The sequence below is a fragment of the Moschus berezovskii genome, chromosome 3 (assembly GCF_049115385.1).
Source record: "Moschus berezovskii isolate FMDL1 chromosome 3, NW_MosBer_1.0, whole genome shotgun sequence".
Classification (NCBI taxonomy): domain Eukaryota; kingdom Metazoa; phylum Chordata; class Mammalia; order Artiodactyla; family Moschidae; genus Moschus; species Moschus berezovskii.
Genome location: NC_142462.1, coordinates 105,083,512 through 105,101,153, shown reverse-complemented (window position 1 = coordinate 105,101,153; position 17,642 = coordinate 105,083,512). Strand labels below are relative to the sequence as shown.

At 37.5% G+C, this 17,642-nt stretch overlaps 1 protein-coding gene and 1 pseudogene across 7 annotated transcripts in view; one reads left to right on the top strand and one right to left on the bottom strand.

Moving 5' to 3' along the window:
- Positions 1-17,642, bottom strand: part of MKLN1 (muskelin 1) — a 378,299-nt gene that overhangs the window by 59,212 nt on the left and 301,445 nt on the right. For all 7 annotated transcript variants that reach the window (XM_055421278.2, XM_055421281.2, XM_088834669.1 and 4 more), the window contains one exon: positions 10,033-10,145. In XM_055421278.2, the coding sequence (XP_055277253.1) occupies positions 10,033-10,145 (113 nt within the window). The remainder of the gene's footprint in view (positions 1-10,032; positions 10,146-17,642) is intronic.
- On the top strand, positions 268-1,639 carry LOC148778393 (transcription factor BTF3 pseudogene; annotated as a pseudogene).

Here is a 17,642-nt window from a genome sequence, read left to right as displayed (position 1 = left end):
ACAGGACAAAAAATTTTAAAAAAATTGTAGTATAAGCCTAAAAAAAAAAAGAATTCATGAAAAAGAAAATGGAATTTCAACTGGGTAGGACTGGATTAGTTGAAAGAGGGAAACGGAAAAGTAACTTGTATTTGTTAAATATCTCCTAAATTCTACCTATATTATTACTATGTATGCATATATATTTATTATTTATCCTTGTAACAACTCCATAAGGAAATAATATCACCATTTCACAGAGTCTAAACAGTCTGTCTACAGTCTAAGATGAAGAATCTAAGACCCAGTGTAACCAAGCCAAAAACTGTTCTTTCTACTCTTCCATACTGTTTTCTCCAGAAGAGAAACAAAAGCAAAAATACACTACAGTATGTGTGGTTATGTCTGAGATGAAGAATTCCTGCCACAGAAACAGCAGAGTTGAAGTATAAAGTAGAAATACAAAGCCTGTGAATGACTTATAGAGAACTGAATATAATCTTGCAAGCACTAAAGAACTATTATAGATTTCTAGAGAAGGATACAACATAAAAAAGCAGTATTATAGGATGAGTCAGTTCAGTCAGTCAGTCAGTCAGTTTGAACTAGTCGCTCTGTCGTGACTGACTCTCCGCGACCCCATGAATCACAGCGCGCCAGGCCTTCCTGTCCATCACCAACTCCCAGAGTTCACTCAAACTCATGTCCATAGAGTTGGTGATGCCATCCAGCCATCTCATTCTCTGTCGTCCCCATCTCCTCCTGCCCCCAATCCATCCCACCATCAGTCTTTTCCAGTGAGTCAACTTGTCGCATGAGGTGGCCAAAGTATTGGAGTTTCAGCTTTAGCATCAGTCCTTCCAATGAACACCCTGGATTGATCTCCAATCCAGTATTATTTAGATGAAGGAATAAAAATATCAGACAGGAAAAACAGTTTGACATTCGTGTGAGTATTCACGCTAATTACTATTTTAAGATCATTGTTAAATATTTTTGTCAAGAAAAATCTGCAGCATAAAGACAGAAATTTTATTTAAGAAAGAATTTCCGCTCTGAAGGCCATGTTGTATCCCCACCACATGTGTGCACCTAACTTCAGCTGGTCTGCGGGAGACCCCTCTGAGCACAAAACCGAATCCCCCAGGGAAGCCCCATTTCCGCTTCAGCAAGATCAAAGAAACTATTGTGAACCAGAATAAACTCACCAAATGGCAGGCACAAGTGCACATTAGTGGGAAAAAAACTGCTAGCAGAAAGAAGGTGGTTTTTAGAACAGTTACAGCAGACAATAAAGAAATTCCAGTTCTCTTTAAAGAAGCTAGAGGTAAACAGTATCTCTGGTATTGAAGAGGTGAAGATGTTCACAAACCAAGGAACAGTGATTCACTTGAACAACCCGAGAGGTTAGGCCTCTCTGGTAGTAAAGACTTTCACCGTTACAGGCTGTGCTGAGACAAAGCAGCTGACAGAAATGCTACCCAGCATCTTAAACCTGCTTGGCACAGAGAGTCCAACCAGTTTAAGGAGAGGGGCTGAGGCTCTGCCCGAACAATCTGTGGATGGAAAAGCACCACTTGCCACTGGAGAGGATGATGATGTTGAAGTTCTAGATGTTGTGGAGAATTCTGATAAAGCTTCCAAGAATGAAGCAAAGTAAGCAGAGTCAACTTCTGAAGAAGATAAATCTTGAAGAAGTTATTGGGAGTTGCTATATTATGACTGCTCTTTAAAATTTTATGGATCTAATAAAATCTAGATCTAGTATTTTTAATCCCAAGCCCCAAGATAACGCATCTCTTCGCATTTTTTGCTTGTATACAATTCATTCTTTGCAGCTAATTAAGCTGAAGAAAACTGGGGGTAAAGTCTGAAACGAAAGTTAATAAAGTTCTTTACCTGGTTTAAAAAAAAAAGAAACAATTTCCTCTGTAATTAAACAATTTCAAAAACAAATATGAGGTAACATATAATGAATCTATGCCATATTTCCTGCAATGTGAAATCTGAAGTTTTAATAGGAGAATAATAGAACTTCTTGCTTCACTTTAATTAGCAAAAGTGCTATTAAAATGATGAGCAAATTACTTCCTAACTAAGGATAAAAAAGGAAATAAAGAATAGAAACCAAGAAACTGGGGAACAGAAGAAAAAATAGAGAAAACTAATAAAGTTTTTTTTTTCCTTTCAAAAAAACCAGAATGATTAACAGAATTATAAACCAGTAGTAAGGCTAATTTTTTTTAAAGAGAGAGAAAATACATACTGTCAGTATCAGAAATGAAAGCAGTACCATCAATACAGGCTCACTAGAAACTAAAAAAAAAACAAAGAACTATCATGGAAAATACAGTAAAATTTGACTAAGAAGATAAAATGGACATAATCCTTGAAAAAATAACATTAAACTGACACAAGATGAGACAAAAAATATGAAGTCATTATATCTCTTGAAAATTTGTATTCATAATTTTAAATCTTTCTACAAAGAGAATACAGCCACAGTTGTCTCTACTGGTAAATTTCATCAAATATTTAAGGAAAAACTAGTATCAATTCTACAAAAAACTTTTCAGAAAACAGAGGAAGAAAAAGACCTCCATTTTTAAAATCTGTATTCTATTCACTCCTAACACATATTTTATGAGGACGACATAACATTGAAACTATACTACAAAGGAGGAAGAGGAGAAGTAATATACAGATAGCTAGTAGACCTCATGACTACAAACACAAAACATCTTTAACAAAATATTAAATAGAATATAGCAATATATAAAAAGAATATTTCATAACTAAAGGGGGTTCATCTCAAAGATGCAAAGTCAATTTTCCATCTGAAAATCAATCAAGGTACTTTGCCAAGAATAAAGGTGATTTCCCTGGTGGTCCAGTGGTTAGGACTCGGTGCTTTCACTGCCAGGGCCCAGGTTTAATTCCTGGACAGGGAACTAAGATCCCACTAGCAGCCAAGGTCAGAAAAAACAAAAGTGAAAGAATAAAGAGAGAAAATATACAGTCTTAGCAATAAATATTATAGAACCAAGCACATGATAAATTTAACACATACTCATGAGGAACAACTCACAGTAAACTAGGAAAAGAAACGAACTTCCTATAGCTGATAAACAAGGTATGACCATCCTAACTCTAATTTTCCACTTAATGGTGAAATACAGAATGCTTTCCTGCTAAGATCTGAAACAAAATAAAGATGTCCATCCAGTGCAGTAAGACATTAAAAAAAATTTTTTAAAGAGTGAAAACAAAGAAGTTAAAATCATCTCTACTCACAGATGACAGGACTGTTTAAAACATCCTAAGAAACCAACACAGGACAAAAGACAAACTATTAGAAATAATTAAGTGGATTCAGAAAAGTGATGATACAAAAAATATTAAAACATCAATTTACTTCAATATATTATCAGGAAACAAGTTGAAAATCAAAAATGTTTAAGTTTCATTTACAACAGCAAGGAAAAGCAAAATACATTGGGGTCCATTTAATAAAAAAGACCTAAAAATCTGCAAATTCGAAGTGCTGAGGGATAATGAGTAAGACTTAAATAAATGGAAATTTAGCCCTGTTCATGGCTTAGAAGGCTCAGTATCATTAAGACATCAATTATCTCCAGGTTGATTTATAGATTGAACACGTCCAATCATAATTTCAACAGTGTTACAAACTGACGATGATTCTAAAATTTATGTGAAAATGTAAAGGACTTAGAAGAGTCAAAATAATTTTTAAAAAGAAGAACAGAAAGGTCTTACACTACTTGATCTAAAGTCATAGTGGACTATAAATAGATTAAAAGATAATGGGGCAGATTAGAATATCCTAAAAGACAAATACTTACCTACTCCATTGATTCTTGAAAAAGGTGCCAAACAGGAAAAGAAGATAGGAAGCAACCAGAACTCTCATACATTTCTGGAAGGAATGTAGAACAGTACAACCACTTTGGGGAAAGCTTTAACAGTTCCATCAATGGATGCTAAAAGGGCAAAAATTTGATGGTGCTGCTGCTAAGTCGCTTCAGTCGTGTCCGACTCTGTGCGACCCCATAGACAGCAGCCTACCAGGCTCCTCTGTCCCTGGGATCCTCCAGGCAAGAATACTGGAGTGGGCTGCCATTTCCTTCTCCAACGCATGCATGCATGCTAAGTCACTTCAGTTGTGTCAGACTCTGTGCGACCCCATGGATAGCAGCCCAGCAGGCTCTTCTGGCCACGGGATTCTCTAGGCAAGAGTATTGGAATGGGATGCCATTTCCTTCTCTGGAAAGTTTGATGAGTAACACAATATTTTCACAAGTTTCAAAATGTCTCCCCTCAAATTACTTAATCATGGAGTAGGCAATCTGGTGAGCACATCAGACAAACTGATGTAACGTGCCTGTCTCCTGACAGGACATATTTAGGAGGACCTGATGTTCACACGTGGCATCCCAGCTAGAAATGCTTAACCTATATCCAATCCTAGGGAAACATTAAACAGACCCAACAGAAGGATAATCTACAAAACTGCCATATATTCTTCAAAAATGCCATGGTCAAGAAAGACAGACAAGTCAAAGAACTAAAGGATACTAAAGAAACATGACACTGAAACGCACTGCATTATCATGAACTGAGTCCTGGGTCACGGACAGAGTTGGGGTAACAGTAAGATGCCTATAAAGGACATTAAGTAACTGGAGTGGGTAGCCTTTCCCTTCTCCAGGGGATCTTCCCAACCCAGAGATTAAACCCAGGTTTCTAGCATTGCAGGTGGATTTTTTTTTTACCAGCTGAGCCACCAAGGGAAGCCCAAGAAAAGGAGTGGGTACCCTATTCCTTCTTCAGCGGATCGTCCCATCCCAGGAATCGAATTGGGGTCTCCTGCATTGCAGGCGGATTCTTTACCAATTGAGCTATCAGGGAAGCCCATAAAGGACATTAACTAAGGCACTATTGGGATAACTACCTATATGTGAAAAGGGAATGTGGGTTAAAACAGCACTTCAGGGATCTTCAGGGACTCTATAAAGTCAAAATCAATTTTATAACAATTGTTGTTGTTGTTCAGTCACTAAGTCATGTCTATTTGTGAACCCACGAACTGCAGCATGCCAGGCTTCCCTGTCCTTCACTATCTCCTGGAGTTTGCTCAAGCTTATGTCCATTGAGTCAGTGATGCTATCTAACCATCTCATCCTCTGTTGCCCTCTTCTCCTCTTGCCCTCAATCTTTCCCAGCATCAGGGTCTTTTCCAATGAGTCAGCTCATCATATTAGGTGGCCAAAATACTGGAGCTTCAGCTTCAGCATCAATCCCTTCCAATGAATATTCAGGGTTGACTTCCTTTAGGAATGACTGGTTTGATCTCCTTGAAGTCCAAAGGACTCTCAAGAGTCTTCTCCAGGACAATCTGAAAGCATCAATCCTTTGGTGCTCCGTCTTCTTTATGGTTCAACTCTCACATCCATACGTGACTATTGGAAAAATCATAGCTTTGACTATACAGACGTTTTTCGGCAAAGTGATGTCTCTGCTTTTTAATACACTGTCTAGGTCTGTCATAGCTTTTCTTCTAACGGTCAAGCAAGTGTCTTTTAATTTCGTGGTTGCAGTCACTGTCCACAGTGATTTTGGACCCCAGTAAAATAAAATCTGTCACTGTTCATAACAATACTATTTTGACTCTTACTCACTTATAAGTATATGTGATATATTCCGGAACCTACATGACCTGTGATATAGCAGCAGACTGAATTCAGAAGCAGATATAAATCTACCTGCCTTCTATTCAGTCACAATTAAAGAGACTTAGAAAACAATAAAACAGTGCTACTTGACATATGATGGCTGTCTTAAGGAAAAGCATCTATGCAATTGTTTTAGTTGTATGCTGATCTAGCTGCTTTTTCCACAAAACATGATATTTATGCAAAAGAAAACTAACAATCCAGGTACAGTTATTCAGCGATTTTCTGAAAAATAAATGAAGTATCTTACTTTGAAGGAAAACAACTGATAAAATCTGTTGCCAGTAATAAAATGTACATTTAAAGCAAATTTAGAATTTTAGAAAACTTCTACCTGCCACTGTGATTGTGACACCTTTCCAACACATAAAAGACTTTCCTAATGAGACTGATAGTGATATTAACAAATGTGGTTTGGTATAAAAAAAAATGTCAACATCTGAAGACCTAACTCACAGAACCAATATTTTTCAAGTGGCCATCACACAAGTAGAAAAACAAGCACAGGAGAAAGATATATTCAAAGAGCAACACAGATCAGTGGATTTCACTGTAACAGAATACAGACATGAGCTGATGAGGTCTCAGGGCCTACAGTCCAACTACCGTTAAGAAGCAAACAACAATTTGTCAGTTTGGGGTATAAGATCAAAAAAGAATATGTGCTATTATATAAAAAGGCTACAATTAAAATACTGCTAATAATATTAATATTCTTTCCAAGAATATATAAATGTGAGGTCCAATTTTCTTTATATATTTTATGTAAAACAATATGCTGTAAAAGATGACATGCAAAAGAACATATGAGAATCTAGCTGTCTCCTACTAAGATAGGTATTAAAGATATTTATAAAAATGCAAAATTAAAAATATATTTTGTTTTGAACCAATAAAAACTTACAAGCATATATACATGAACATTTAAAATAATTATTCTAAAAGCTGAGCCATTCTATTTTTCGATCTACTACGTGTTATTAGATATATTACTTAATCTAAATGAATTAAATTACTTTTGCGTGTGTGTGTGTGTGGTTCAATATTTTTATAGATTCTACTCCATTTAAAGTTGTTACAAATTAACGGTTGTATTTCCCTATGCTGCACAATATATCCTTGTTGCTTAATTATTTTACACACAGTACTTCTGCTTTTTAATTGTACATTATACTTTTAAAAAATATGCATCGAGGTATCATTAAATAATAAAACTTGTACTTACTGTACTAATTTTGTAGAAAACAAAATTAGATATATGAACCTCTTCAATTTTGGAAGGAATGAGCGTTTTGCTAGAGTCATATATCCTCATTCACTTCATTGATGAAACAAAGGTTTTTAGGTGTTTAAATGAAGTAAGTAATAATAAACTATAATAAATCTTTATTCCAATACTGGATAATCAACTTATCTCTTTTGACTTGAAAATAACAGAAAAGTGTTCTCATCAAAATAATCTACTATTAATTGCATTCTAAGTATTACTTAGAATATTACATTAATATTACTTTAGAGGACCCCTATAATTCCCCTCTCCTGCCAAAGCAGCCACTCTCTTGAATTTTGTATTTATCATTTCTTTGCTTTTCTCCAGCATTAACTTTTTATTTAACTTATCTGAACTATTTACTCACTACAGAGTAAGCAACCATGCCTTAAGGAATTCAGAGTTTCCACAGGGAAATAGAAATGTAAACCAATCATTGTAGTAACCCACTCAAGGAATGTAAGGGAGTAAGTGGTCACACCAAAGGAAGCTTCCAATTCTGGTTGGGGAATTCAAGAAAGGCTTCACAGAGGAACTGAAGTGTGAACTGTGTTTTAAAGAGTAGGTAGCAACGGCAAGCCACTCCAGTACTCTTGCCTAGAAAATCCCATGGATGGAGGAGCCTGGTAGGCTGCAGTCTGTGGGGTCGCTAAGGGTCTGACACGACTGAGCGACTTCACTTTCACTTTCACACATTGGAGAAGGCAATGGCAACCCACTCCAGTGTTCTTGCCTGGAGAATCCCAGGGACGGGGGAGCCTGGTGGGCTTCTGTCTATGGGGTCGCACAGAGTCGGACACGACTGAAGTGACGCAGCAGCAGCAGCAGCCATACACTAGGTAAAAGCTGAGTGCATGGGAGGAGCTGCTGCTGCTGCTGCTAAGTCACTTCAGTCGTGTTCGACTCTGTGTGATCCCATAGACGGAAGCCCACCAGGTTCCCCCATCCCTGGGATTCTCCAGGCAAGAACACTGGAGTGGGTTGCCACTTCCTTCTCCAATATGTGAAAGTGAAAAGTGAAGTCGCTCAGTCGTGTCCGACCCTTAGTGACCCCATGGACTGCAGCCTACCAGGCTCCTCCATCCATGGGATTTTCTAGGCAAGAGTACTAGAGTGGCTTGCCATTGCCTTCTCCGATGGGAGGAGCAGCCTCTGTTAATTCCAAACAGGGAAAGAACAAATTGCATACCAAAGAACACAGGTGAGAATGTTGAATAATTCTAGCAACTACAAGTATGGCTAGCACAGTCAAATAATGAGGCTAGAAAAGTAGATGGGGACCAAATCATGAAGAGAAATTTGAAGTTTTCACTCTAAGCAAATAGAACTAAGGTAGATAAACTTCTTTATTATTGTTGTAGCTGTTATTACTCATACTTCCCTGATCTATGTCCCTGGGTAGTGCCGCCCATCACCCATAACTGTGGATTTGATCCCATGACTTCTTTTGGGAAAATGGGACAATAACAAATTTAATGACAGGTGTATGTCTACATCATCCCCCCTGCAGCCTTGCCCCTACATGAGAATAAGACTCATGCTAGCCAACGAGGTGAGTGGCTATGCAGAACAGAGTCAAATAGTCCCAGAAGCTATTCTAAACTAGAAACAGTCAGCTGACTCCCAACACATGAGTGAGCCCAGTCAACCTACAGACTTGTGAACAAAATAAATTCTTATTACTATATGCCACGAAAGTTTTGTGGGTACTTGTGATACATGGACTGCAGCAGATAACTGAAACAGACCGAGGCTGACTATGGGGTTCAGCACAGAGGCTACGCGGCCCAAAGAAAGAACTTTTGGAGACTATGTTAGTGAGTGAAGACTGGGCTTGGAATCAACAATGGAGGCAAAAAAAGTTTAAGAAAGAAACCACAAAGCTGAAAGGAACAGAGAGGAAAAAATGTCTGAAACTCAATTCTGGGTGCTAGAACCGGTGGATCTTAGGCCCTAATGCGACACATTCAGTGAAGAGAAAGGATTTCAGGATGAATTGTAAAATTCTTGCAAAAACAATTCAGACACAATCAACCTAGATTTAAAACAGCTTAAGAGAAATAAGAAAGGTATTCTTTTAAGATCTGCCTTTGTATTTTTGAGGAGAGAAATAATCATTTCAGAAAATGGTACTTAATACTGAAAAGGCAAAGGCCGTTTTTACAGGGATAATAATAATTTTAAGATCTCTTTAGAAAGATTAAAAAATACGCAAATGATTAACAAAGGAACACACCAAGTAAGCAAGAATCCAGTTTCCTAAGATGAAAGACACAGCACCAGAGTTTTAAAAAATGACCTTCCTAGATTAAAATTGGTGGCTTTGAATTAAGTCTTTTCTTCCGCTTTTCATTTGCTGTTACCATTGTTTTTAGTTTATTTTTCACCTTGTAATCTAAAACTGCTTGGATGGAAAAGTACAATAAAAAATTCTACAAAGATATTAAAAAAAAATGAATATGTGCCTTAAGTTATACACTTATTTAATTCAAAATCATAAATTCAAGACATTCTATTCACTATGGAAGTTTTATGTGTATATGCCATCAATAGACAGACTCACATATAAATACATATAAACAATTTTAGTTAAAAATAAAATATATATCATTTGTGGAAACTGATAATACAGTCAAATGGTGAGGGGCCAAAGTAGTTAAGATAGTGAGGAATCACGTATTTCCAGGGGAAACAAAAATAAATGTACAAAATAAGAGTAGAGATGACAAGAACATGAGAAAAAAGATAGTTTATAGTTACATTTTAACTAAAATGGTTAAAATCTAAGTTACCTTAGATACCCATTTCTATTTATCTCTATAAAGTACATTTGTTCATGTAACCATAGTCCAAGAACCTGGTATAGAAGCTGGAATGCAAGAACACTTAAGTGAAACTTGTCACCACAAATTCTTCTGCTACCACTGCTGACATATATTAGAAAAGAACACAAATCACTCAGAAAGAAAAGTGTATGCCCACACCCCTATCGTAATAAAGATGGGTGAGAACTCAAGTCTGAAAACTTGCCTCTTTCTCAGTGTCTCTAGAGATACAAGTCCACTGGTTCTCTTTCACACTGTACGCCCAGAAGTCAGCAAGATCTTGCGTTCCATCCCAGCCACCAAACAAATAAACAGTCTCTGTGAAAATTAGAAAAATATGTTTAAAAAAAACAACTTAAGAACAGAATTTAAGCAAAGGCACCCATATTTAGCCATTGCTTCTAAGATCATTTAAGAAGGTACCTCTAAGTAACCTTAAAAATGAGATTTTTATTTTTTTTCTCTCTCTCTTTTTTTTAATTGGAGGCTAATTATTTTACAATATTATATTGGTTGGTTTTGCCATACATTGACATGAATCTGCCCCAGATGTACATGAGTTCCCCTTCCTGAACCCCCCTCCCACCTCCTTCCTCCCTTTATCCTCCCTCTGGGTCATCCCCGCACACCAGCCCCGAGCATCCTGTAACATGCATCGACCCTGAACTGGTGATTCGTTTCACATATGACAACATACATGTTTCAATGCCATTCTCCCAAATCATCCCACCCTCACCCTCTCCCACAGAGTCCCAAAGACTGTTCTATACATCTGTGTTTTAAACTGGTAACATTCCAAAATAAATACTAGTATTTCCTAAACATAAGCATATGGAAAGGCTGCTGCAGAACCAGTATTCTGATAGATTTATAAATATGAAGGTAACTCAGAGGCATCCCCTAAGATTCTGATTCCAAAGGTCCTTTGTGAGTAAAAAGAGGCAGTACTTTGACAGTAGCCAAGGGGAGTCCAGAGGAGCAGCCAGTTTAGAATCTGCTGTGTTAGGTCATGAAAAGTCTACACTTACCAGTTTCTCAACAATGCAGAGTCTTTAAAAAAAAATTTTTTTTCAGAGGAATATACAGTGCGAAAAAAAACTTCACAGTAAAAACTGTTTTCTATTACAGTATCAAAAATAGGAATTAAAACTAAATGGGTTGAAGTTAGATATCTTAAGAATAAAGTGATGCATAGCCTTGATATTCCCATGGAAACTGGAGGAAATTACTGCAAATATGTTGTGGTAGGTTTAACTCCTCAGAAATCAACTTTTAAGTAATTCCAGGTATCCTGAAAATTTGATTTCTTCTAACTCTGAAATGTCTATTATATCTATGAACTTTATCATGTGACAAAACATTTCTTGCTCAGAGACTAGTGAAAATTTTTATATAAACACTGTGAATCATCCACTTTCTTTATAAAATAATAGTGCCTTTCTTTTCTTCAAATATTTATCTCCCTTGTAAATACCTTATGTCTACCGGTTATACACACCTACCACTTTTTTAAGTTAAATAATATATTATAGGAAAACTATAAAGCCATCTACTCTCTAACTGACATGACCCAAGCCTACACATATGGAGACTGTTATCAACACTACATCCTACCATGAAGGGTTAAAATGCAGAGTGCATATGGAAATACTGTAACGCTACTTAAGAAAATTCCTGCCATTCATAGAGATATCTTATAAGAGATTTTTGTCATGTTTTCAAGTAATTTCAAACTCTAAGTGAATCTTCTAAGTGAAAGAACCTAGAGGAAATCAAAGCTGTTGGATAAGAACAAACCACTGGAACCGTTCTAACGCTAACTTAGGAATCATGTATAGGTCACTTCACTTGTCTGGGTCCTGGTTTTTTCATTTATAGAACTCTTAGTGTGGTGAAAGATTTTCAGATATAAGTTACACGAAAACATTCTGAAGACTGTTGTCAAGCATGAACAGCACTTCTACCTTTAAAACATGCATACACACACCAAATACTTTGTAGTTACTAAGCACCACAAATGCAATAAAAATTGTATTACTGTATCTGTTTCCATGTCTAACTCAGTACCTAGAACACTTTTGGTTCTGTACAAACGTGAAATAGTGGAAACTATTAAACTGCCATCTCTCAGAAATACAAAACAATCCATTATCATTAGTTAAGTAACATTCTATTTCCCAAATGAAACACAGTAATGCCCAGATACTGAGAATTTTACAGGAAAAAATTTAAGAATTTTCATCTGACATAAAAATTATTTGCCAAACCCCATTAGATTCTAAAGCCTGGAGAGGGAGAGGGTATATAACTAAAATAGCAATAGCAATTGACCTTTTGTTTTAATAGTGTTTCTGGGCAACCTCTGGATAAGGTTACCCTGGTTCATTAACTTTAATAACCTTTCCTCTTGGGCTCTGGGTTCTCAATGTTCTTTCTGAAAAGCAAGTTTCTTTGTACGCATAAATTCTCACAGCAGAGAAAACCCACATTTCCACAACAGCCTCATTGATAGCTGAGCAAAATAAAATCTGGCACAGAGCAAGCATCCCAATGGAATTAATCCAAGATGTCATTCTTGTTTGTGAATGCTTTGTGGTCGCAGTTAAAAGTTTAATAGTGAAATTGAATGAATCAAGATAGAAACAGGACCTTTTGACATACCTGAATGAAATGCATAACACAATTTTAATTAAATCATCTAATCATTTAAGTTAAATCATTTGGAGATAAAAATATCTAGAAATGAACACTTGTAAAAATATTATTTAATGCATAAAGAATATAAAAAACTTTTAAAGATTATAGAAATGATCAAATAGAACTGTAGTGAGAAGTAAGAAAGCAGAAAAAAGGAAATGCTATTATTTGCAACATGGCAGTAGCTTCGCTCTCATGTTTATAGGTTATATAACAATTCATGTGCAGCTCAATATCAGGAAAACAAACAAACCAATTAAAAAAATCGGTGGAAGACCTAAGCAGACGTTTGTCTCAAATGAAGACATACAGATGGCCAACAAACACATGAAAAGATGCTCAACATTGCTCATTACTAGAGAAACACAAACCAAAACTACAATGAGGTATCACTTTATACCAGTCAGAATGGCCTTTACCAAAAATATCTACATACAATAAGTGATGGAGAGAATGTGGAGAAAAGGGAATCCTCTTGAACTGATGGTGGGAATATAAATTGATACAGCTACTATGGAGAACAGTGTGGACATTCCTTAAGAAACTACGAATAAAACTACTACATGATCCAGCAATCCCACTACTGGATATATACCCTGAGAAAACAGTAATTCAAAAGACATATGTACCCTAATGTTCACTGCAGCACTATTTACAACTGTCAGGACATGGAAGCAACCTAGATGTCCACTGACAGATGAATGGATAAAGAAACTGTGGTACATATATACAATGGAATGTTGCTGCTGCTGCTGCTGCTAAGTCACTTCAGTCGTGTCCGACTCTGTGTGACCCCACAGACGGAAGCCCACCAGGCTCCCCCATCCCTGAGATTCTCCAAGCAAGAACACTGGAGTGGGTTGCCATTTCCTTCTCCAATGGAATGTTACTCAGCCATAAAAAGGAAAGAAACTGGGTCATTTGCAGTGATGTGGATGAATCGAGAGACTGTCGTAAGTCAGAAAGAGGCATATATATGGGATCTAGAAAAATGGAACTGATGAACCTATCTGCAGGGCAGGATAGAGACGCAGATGTAGAGAATGGACTTGTGGACACAGTAAGAGAAGGAAAAGATGGGACCAACTGAAAGAGCAGCACTAACATATACACTACCAAGTATGAAGCAGCTCGTGGGAAGCCGTTATATAGAGCACAGGGAGCTCAGCTCAGGGCTCTGTGATGACTTAAATGGGTAAGATGGAGGGATGACAGGGAGGCTCCAGAGGGAGGGAATGTTGTTGTTATTCAGTCGCTAAGTTGTGTCCAACTCTTTGTGACCCCATGGACTACAGTACACCAGGCTTCCCTGTTCTTCACTATCTTTGGGAGTTTCCTCAAACTCATGTCAGGGAAGGGATATATGTATACATACAGCTGATTCACAATGGTGTACCACAGAAACTAACACATTGTAAAGCAATTACCCTCCAATTTAAAATTTTTTTAAAAAAATAATTCATATACATGCGTAGGCAGTAAATCCTCCTCAAGCAGCAGCCCTTCCTCTATTTTCTTTTCTGAAAGGAGCACAGGCTACAGAGACTATTTCTCCCAGATGCATGGGAATGTTCAGTCAATATTTTCTCAGTACTAATCCAAATTGGCAAGGCACTTTAGAGAAAAAAAAACAAACAAACAAAGATGACATTGTCCCTACCCTCAAGGAGCTTATAATTTAGTGAAGAATATAAAATGTTGAAGCTCCCATACTTTGGCCACCCATTAGGAAGAGCCAACTCAGTGGAAAAGACCCTGATGCTGGGAAAGATTACAAGCAAAAGGGGGTGGTAGAGGATGAGATCGTTAGATTGCATCACCAACTCAAAGAACATGAATTTGTGCAAACTCCAGGAGACAGTGGAGGACAGAGGAGGCTGGTGTGCTGTAATCCATGGGGTCACAAAGAGTCATATACAACTTAGCAACTGAACAACACCAACATAAAACAAGTACATAAATCACCACAATGCAACGTAGACTAAGTGCCATCAGTTCAGTCCAGTCACTCAGTCGTGTCCGACTCTCCGCAACCCCATGAATCACAGCATGCCAGGCCTGCCTGTCCATCACCAACTCCCGGAGTTCACTCAAACTCATGTCCACAGAGTCGGTGATGCCATCCAGCCATCTAATTCTCTGTCGTCCCCTTCTCCTCCCGCCCCCAACTTTCCCCAGCATCAGAGTCTTTTCCAGTGAGTCAACTTGTTGCATGAGGTGGCCAAAGTATTGCAGTTTCAGCTTTAGCATCAGTCCTTCCAATGAACACCCAGGATTGATCTCCTTTAGAATGGACTGGTTGGATCTCCTTGCAGTACAAGGGACTCTCAAATAAAGAAAGGTAAAAGATTACCATGGGAGTTCAAAAAAGTAAAGAGAATACAACAAACTGAAGGGACCCAGGAAGATTTCAAGTGGTATCTGACCTATGCATCAGAATGTGGCTTTGTTGACAGAACGAAAGAAAGAGAAGAGGACTTTTTCAAGTAGGGTACAAAGTAAAATAAAGGTACAGAGACAGAAAAACACACAAAAAGTGTTTTAAAAGACACAGAATCTAAAGCCAGGCAGACCTTGAATGATATTGCAGCTCTACCACCATGGCTGTGGAACCAACACCACATTCCTTAACCATTGGTTTCCTCAGCCCTAAAATTCTATGAGATAGAATACCTATCTTATACCACAAGGAGATCCAACCAGTCCATTCTAAGGGAGATCGATCCTGGGTGTTCATTGGAAGGACTGATGCTAAAGCTGAAACTCCAATACTTTGGCCACCTCATGCAACGACTTGACTCACTGGAAAAGACTCTGATGCTGGGAAAGGTTGGGAGCGGGATGAGAAGGGGACGACCGAGAATGAGATGGCTGGATGGCATCACCGACTCGATGGACATGGGTTTGAGTGAACTCCGGGAGTTGGTGATGGACAGGGAGGCCTGGCGTGCTGTGATTCATGGGGTCGCGGAGAGTCGGACATGACTGAGTGACTGAACTGAACTGAGTGAAAGCTACCATGAGAATTCAACAACGCACGTACCATGGTGAAAACTGTGTGATGAGTAAACACACTGTTCATTTTAAAAGAACAAAAAAGGTAGAGGAATATAGTAAGTTATAAAGACAGGCAGCAGCCAGATCATGAAATAGGATAAATAGCAACATAAATGTTTTGAACTTGACTCCACAGACAGTATGAACTTCCCGTGTAGGTCAGAGGTAAAGAATCCTCTGGTCAATGCAGGAGATGTGGGTTTGCGGGTTCAATTCCTGGGTCAAGAAAACTCCCTGGAGAAAGAAATGGCAACCCACTCCAGTATTGTTGCCTGAGAAATCCCATGGACAGAGGAACCTGGTGGCCTACAGTCCATGGGGTCACAAAAGAGTGGGACACAATTGAGCGTCTAAACAACTACCCACAGTGTAGATCAACAGAAGATTTTATGCAAAGATGTGACACTGTCAGATCTGAACCTGCAACATATGGACTTACTAAAAAGGATGAGCCAAGAAACAGAAAGATTGGGAATAAAGTGATCAATAATAGCCAATGTCAAAGATATCAAGCCAATTTCATTCTCAGAGACTAAATGGATCAATCACCAATCAGTCATTACTTCGCCACAAAAGCTAAAATGCAGCCATATTCTTTGGCACAGGTCTTTTCCGATATCAGTACTAGATAAACCCTACAACTACTTACTACCAAAAGTACTAATCCATACATCTCACATACACTAAAAATAAGGTAGAAATGTTACCACATCAGTGTCTTCACACATTTTTCACGAAGAAGCAAGCTTTTTATTTTACAAGCCCAACTGCAATATCTATCCTCCTCTGATTCTTAGGGGTAAATCAGACTATGCTGATTGCATAATCCTCCACAAGATGGCACACTACTATTCGTAATTAAATCCATTTTCCACTTTGAAATAGTACAGAATGCATATACTATGCACTGACATACCATGGGTCCAACCTCAGATAAAATTCTAATGTCATGCTGCTGTATTTAAAATGGATAACCAACAAGGACCTACTGTATAGCACAGGAACTTCGCTCAATGTTATGTGACAGGCTGGATGGGAGGGGAGTTTGGGGGAGAATGGATACATGTATGGATATATGTATGGCTGAGTTCCTTCACTGTTCACCTGAAACTATCATAACACTGTTAATTGGCTATACCCCAACACAAAATTTAAAAAAAAAAAATTTTTTTAAATTCAAGTGTCAAAAAGAAGAGGGAGGAGGAGGGTCAGTAGCCTTGTAAAAGAGGTTAGTTTAATTTCTAGTGTAATACACAATTTCTAGTGTAATACAATAGAAAAACAAATGAAATTTTTAAAAAAGCTTTTAAGAAACACAAATTTATATCCAAGGTTAAATGAACTCTGTCAGGACATTTAGTTTTGTGAGTTTAATCCCTCTGAAAATGTAGCTAAGACCTTAGATTGACATGAGAATTTTTGAAGGGAGGAATAAATTAGAAGGGAAAAAGATATTTTATGTGCTCTTTAACCTTACTTTCTTTAGCCATTCCCTTGAACTCTCAAGACCCAGCAGATTATCAGCTGGATTCATCTGTCTCTCTTTAAAAAGAGCTATATTTCTTACGTAAAGCTATGATTACAAAACTAGAGACTGATCTTTTGGGTTATTTCAACATATTGCAATTTCCATGCTAAAAGGTTGTATTTTCTGCCTATGACAATATACTTTATACTAGGGCTATATTTTAGAATTCCTTTCTGATAACCATGTGAAAGAAACAGATTTGTGTCACATGTAGTTACAGACATATACCATCACACGTAGTTATAGAAATACAGCCATATGAACGTATTTGTATATAAAAACCAAAGCCCATGTTTACCTACTTTCTTCAACGGTTTATTTAAAGAATATCATGGAAAACCATTATGCAGAATCAAAAAAAAGGAAGAACTTTACATATAAAGTATATAGAACAGTCAGGTTCAGATTTCCATAGAAGGGCTCTTTCCAGCAACTTCTTTAACTCTTTAAAAGATACCAAATACTGGGGTTTTGCCTAAATCTTATCACCTATCCTGCTTAAGTCAGAAAAAGGCTGATCTTAAAAATCAATG